Consider the following 5,506-nt stretch of genomic DNA (forward strand, 5'->3'; position numbering starts at 1 on the left):
TAATATTTCTTGGATCATACACCAGATTTTCATGTTATCTAATAAAATAAAACTTGAAGCGGGCTAAGTTAACGATTACACCCCCTTCATCTCCTCTCATTCTAATGGATTAACGAACTGACCAATAAACGAGTTCCATGTTAGCAATCTAGATGGACAATTTATTCCCTGTCATAATATCCAAGTATATTCTAAATCCATTCATTAGAATTATATAACAACAAACTGAGCTCCTAGCAAGAAATAGTTAATAGGAGAATAACAGACATACGGACCGACATTTTTAAATTGTAGATTAGCTTTGATATTAAGAAACACATGATATAATTTTTAAATCTTTTTGTTAAAGATTTTTGTACTTTATACTTTATTATTTTTACAATATGTGTCGTAACTGAATGAAAATTATTTGGATTTTTGAAAAAAATTAAACTCTGTTGCTCACAGTCTCATCAACGCTGCATCTTTGGTATCTAAAATAAGAAAAATAATATTAGAATATATCAAAACAGTGTAATCAAATCATGGATAGACAAACGGTCAATTTAAGTTAAAGCGAAGATTTTCAATTGCAATGAAGAAGGAAGAAAGATGATTTGTATAGAAAACTTTCATAAAATAGTTATTTATATTTTTGAAATATGAAAAAGTAAGATCAGTTCTAGTTTTGTTGGGTCTGAAGGGCCTAAGGCCCAACAAAACTGGCATTAATATTATGAATTTTATTTTATTCTCCATTTTTTATAGAATTTGATACGATACATAATTTTGGGGTATGGCAGAACCAGCTCTAATCCAGCGGATATTAATCGGTTTCGAAACCATACTGGAATAGTTATTTATCGCATCGTATTATAGGCAGCTTTCCGCGGATATGAAAATGTATTCACCTGGCGGCACAGATCTTGGCGTTTCTGGAGATAGCTCCGAGTCTGACGGCCTCGTTGAAGACAGCCTTGCCACTGCTGGCGGTAGTACCGGTCTGGAACAGCAGCAGGCTGGTCAGCTCCTCCTGGGTCAGCTGGGCGACGGGAGTGGCGGCGATCTCGCAGAGGTACCTCTTGCCGCAGTCGTTGGCATCCATGGCGGCGATAGAGTCGAAAATGAACTGCTCTCCGACGGAGATTTCATCCTCAACGGAACGCTTTCCACGGCGGGCAATGGCTCCGAGGGCGGCTCCGGCCTTGATGGCCAACAGAAGGCCTCCAAAGCCAGCCAGAGTAGCTGTGCCGACAGTCAGACCAGTGATGGGTGCAATTCCTTTAAAATAAAGTTATTATTTCATATGTTTTTTTGGAGGTTGATTTTTCTCTCCATTCAAATACTAAATTTCCCTTAAAGTAGTGGTTGAGCCGTTTACGAGATCTAATTTTGTCTGTCAATTAATCAATAAGTCGAATTCCTCGTAGCTGTCTATAGTGCTCTAGCAAAATAGGGATAGATGTCACCACTTTTGACGTGCCTATTCTATTGACATCATAAAATTCGCTATAACCCCATCTCTTTTCTCTGGGGATTTCTTTCCCCCCTTCCCGTTTTCCCCTCTACTTTAACGTCAATAGAATAGGTAGGCCAAATGTATAGGTATATCTATCTATTTCTGTGAATGTTGACCTACCGGCGAAGGTTGTTGCTGAAGAACTTGTTAGGGAAAGAGTTGGAAAGTTGGTGAAATCAATGGTTGCAGACTGAAAAAAAATATTTATTAATAAATTCAGAATTAAAGAAATAAAAATGGTTACAATCACAAAAGAAATGAAGATGATTAGAGTCCCTCCACAGATTATGACGTCATGCGATAGAATAGCCAATGAGAGGCCGGCATAAATTTTACCATTGGTCAATTACAGTGTATTTTGGCCTCTCATTGGCTATTCTATCGTATGACGTCATAATCTGTGAAGGGACTTTTATCATTTTAAAATAAAATTTCAATCTTCTTCTCAAATGGTTTAACGCTTTCCTTCAAAGTGCTGTTCGAGCACTGAAACCCCAACCACTCTATTCTTTTAAGTAAATTGATAATAGGGGGGGGGGGGGGGGTAGGTTTTTTTTCAAACAAATCAAACAAACAAACTATTCCCCCTTACCCTAATTTTCAATTTATATTCATATTTGGGAGGGGGTTATAAATCGACCAGTTAAATTGAGGGAAACCACCCATGATTTCTGTTCAGGTAAAAACACAAAAAAGCTTTTTATCCACATAATCCTTTACAATAAAAAATATAATTAGGGGGGGGGGGGGAGTTCACACCCTTATAAAGATTATACTTACAGCAACGGCCAGGCAGGCGGTGAGGATAACAGCACTGTAAGATCTCATTTTGTAAAAATATAAAGTTTTGGACCAAGTTGTATGTGAATAAAAACTTTTGTCTGTGGTTGTGGCTAACTCTGTCGAGAACTCCAACAAACTTAGTTCAATTCTGGATCTGGGAATCCTTTTATACTTTCTGCTAGAATGTTGGTATTCAGTACGGGCTTTCAACAACCCACATACCCCCCCCCCCCCCCCCAAAATCTTGCCCCCATCACCCCCTTTAACTCAAGGTGTGACATAACCTGAGATATTCATAAAATGCCCCCCCCCCCCCCCCCCCCACCAACCTTCTTTTGGCACCATTTTCCTTACACTTCTCCTTAACATTGAAAAATTTGCTTCTTACCCTCTGAGAGGTGTTCAAGCTTAAAATACTCCCCCCCCCCCTCTTTTAACTTATACCCCACTCCAAATTTACTTGAAATTTAGTAAATATTGAAACCAAACATTAATCTACAATGTTTGAGGGGGGGGGGGTTGAGAGGGAGATCATCTAGTTTTTTTTTGTACTTGCATGTATCTGTCTATCAATAACTGACAGACATACAAAGGACAGATGAACGGACAGACATCACCTACTTACACCACGCAACCCAAGCTCTGTCTTACATCGGGTTCATGGAAATATGTTTTTTGGCATCACAGCACGTTTTTGTACTGAACTCTGATGTAATTTAAATGATGTAAATTGTCCATGGAACCAAGATTGAATCACACATGCTGTGCGTCGGAGAATACGGACCTAATGAACTTAGTTTTTAAAAATTATTTTCCTTTTTCCTTTTAATGAATGGACGGGAACAAGACGCCCATAGTGACTATGATTAATTAGACAATTCTGAAAGGAGCAGCTTATAGTGCCTAATAAAAAATGACGTTTTACAATACAAATGACCAATGATATGCAAATATACATTTTACAATTGGTCATACTGGCAAGGACGTCCAACCTTTTGATTTTGGGTAGAGGGGGGGAGGGTGTAAAAATTGAAAATTAACCTCTAAATTCAATGGGGGGGGGGGGGATAATCATGTGTTGCTCACGAAAAAAAGTTAGACAGAAAAAAAGTTTGGCGGTCAGTAATTTCGGAGACCATTGTTTTGGAGGCCCAAAGGACCAAACAAATTTAAGCATTAAAAAAAAATAGTTGGTGGAAGAATTAAGTGAAAACTTTATTTTTCTCTTCAAAAGACATAAAAACACTTTACATATTTAAAAACTGTCTCTGCTTTTCTATTATTGCGTTAAAATCCCTCCGGCTTAAAAATAGAGCAGCTTTTTACGAGTAGCAACAATTTTGGCCCCGCCGGTGTTTACGCGGCAAAATGCGAACAACACCGCGTTGTATATTTCACGGGCTGGGTCACCATGACTAAGCACAATTTTTTACGATTTCTGACCCAAACTGATTTAAAGCATTTTTTTTACACAAAAATGTATATAATTGTGTATTTATTTCATGAAATTGCAATAAATATGCATGTAAAATGGGTATTTAAAATATTAAAGGGATGAAAAATGACTTTTTAAGCCAGGAATTATTCAGGAGAAAAAGTGGTAAAACCAGATTAGTTGGCCCCATTAAATTGACGCAACACGTAGCACACATTGTGTGGATTGATCTTGCAATAAAAAAAAATGCGTACATTCTCAAGTTTAAGGTTACTAGACCATTTTCAAAGCCAAATGTTATTAGGGTGTTTGAAACTAAATATTTTAACAGCACAGTCATTTTATGTTAAAGTAATTTCTCTATGTATGTATCAGCATTTCCATAAATTACAAAAAAATTCTTAATAATATTTGGCTTTTGAACTACTTGTCGTTTAAAAATGAAACAAATCTATAATTCAAATTAGAATGATTTCTGTCTGTCCGTCCGTCCCTTAAGATCTCGGTAAACACTGAACCGAACGGATTATACCCTTCAGTGTATATACCTATTGGTCCTGTGGTGGTTTTAAGCTATTTTCTTGGGGGGGGGGGGGGGTGAGACACCCCCAACCCCTCAAAAATAAAAATTCCCCTCACCCCCAAAAAATTGTTTACTGGGGAAACTACTTCCCATAAAATGGCATCACCAGAAATACTTATTTTTAATATTTTTTTTATTTTTATCCAACTTGAATATTTTAAATGAGTTTTAAATTAATTTAATTTAGGCTATTTTAATGAACTCACCCATCCTCCCTAAAGGATAGGGCCGAAGCAACTAATTCTTATTATGAAGACTATCCCCTTTAAGCCATTTAATTTTGATTAATTTGTATTTTGGCTGTTGCATGTTAAAATATGTCAAATTGCGTTAAATTTGGGTCAAAATCTCAATCTTACATAGTATAAAAATATTTTAAAACGACCAAAATTACCACTAATATCTAGAGACAAATTGTATAGTAATAAAACGTTTAATTTACAGTTGTTAGAAGCATATCTACTCTATGTATATCCATAGGGTATGTCCATGCGTATATAGTCATAACCTCATATAAATCACCAAGTTCGAAATTGATAGGGTAATTCTAACATGTCTAAAAATCTTTATACTATGAACTACTCACCCTGTAGGAAAGCTTCACTTTTAGAAAAAATAGATGATCGTACCAAAATGGTATTGATTTTATGATTTTTATTTTATTATTCGTGGACAATTGTCTATAATACGATACGATTTATGATTTTTCTGTAAATCTCAGAACCGGTTCTAATCCTGCGTATGATAATCAATCTCGAAATCTTCCTAGAAAAAGATTACCTAATGTAAAAAAGTAGAATATTGCCTAAAATTTGAAATTGAATTTAACTTTTTTTGCATTGATTGCAGGAGTTATTTTTTTACCCAATACTAAAATTGTTCAATAATTGTCAAGGTTACTCAAAAGTAGGGCAATTCCATCATTTTGGTGTTTGCAGGGTGCTTAAGGGAAAACACAAAGGATGATAAATTGAGATATATATATATATATCCCCAAATGATAACCAAAATTTTCCCTTATGTAAATTAAAATCATTGGTTGAAAGATAAGGAACCAACTGTAAAAGTACCCAAAATTTTTAAGTCAATGAATAAAGAAATAAGGTTATTAAACTTTGGGTACCAGTGTAATTTAAAGTACAAAAACCCCTCCCTCCCTGACAAAAACTTGGTCATTTACATTATTGAAGAAAGAGGATCTATAAGA

At 35.7% G+C, this 5,506-nt stretch overlaps 1 protein-coding gene across 1 annotated transcript; it reads right to left on the reverse strand.

Moving 5' to 3' along the window:
• Positions 1-324: 324 nt before the first annotated feature.
• On the reverse strand, positions 325-2,453 carry LOC145306176 (uncharacterized). The gene is made up of 4 exons (XM_080148180.1): positions 2,279-2,453; positions 1,619-1,688; positions 891-1,260; positions 325-473 (listed from the first exon to the last, which is right to left on the reverse strand). Exons 1-4 carry the CDS (start codon positions 2,324-2,326, stop codon positions 428-430), a joined length of 534 nt encoding a protein of 177 aa, XP_080004306.1. The 5' UTR covers positions 2,327-2,453; the 3' UTR covers positions 325-427.
• Between the last annotated feature and the right edge of the window lie 3,053 nt (positions 2,454-5,506).

This window comes from Acartia tonsa, chromosome 14 (assembly GCF_053477335.1).
Source record: "Acartia tonsa isolate MP-2025a chromosome 14, ASM5347733v1, whole genome shotgun sequence".
NCBI classification, from domain to species: Eukaryota; Metazoa; Arthropoda; class Copepoda; order Calanoida; family Acartiidae; genus Acartia; species Acartia tonsa.

Coding starts and splice junctions, on each gene's coding strand:
- LOC145306176 (XM_080148180.1), bottom strand. CDS start 2,326: ATGAGATCTTACAGTGCTGTTATCCTCACCGCCTGCCTGGCCGTTGCT. Junction 1,689..2,278: donor CCGCCTGCCTGGCCGTTGCT/GTAAGTATAATC, acceptor ATTTTTTTTCAG/TCTGCAACCATTGATTTCAC. Junction 1,261..1,618: donor TTCAGCAACAACCTTCGCCG/GTAGGTCAACAT, acceptor TTTATTTTAAAG/GAATTGCACCCATCACTGGT.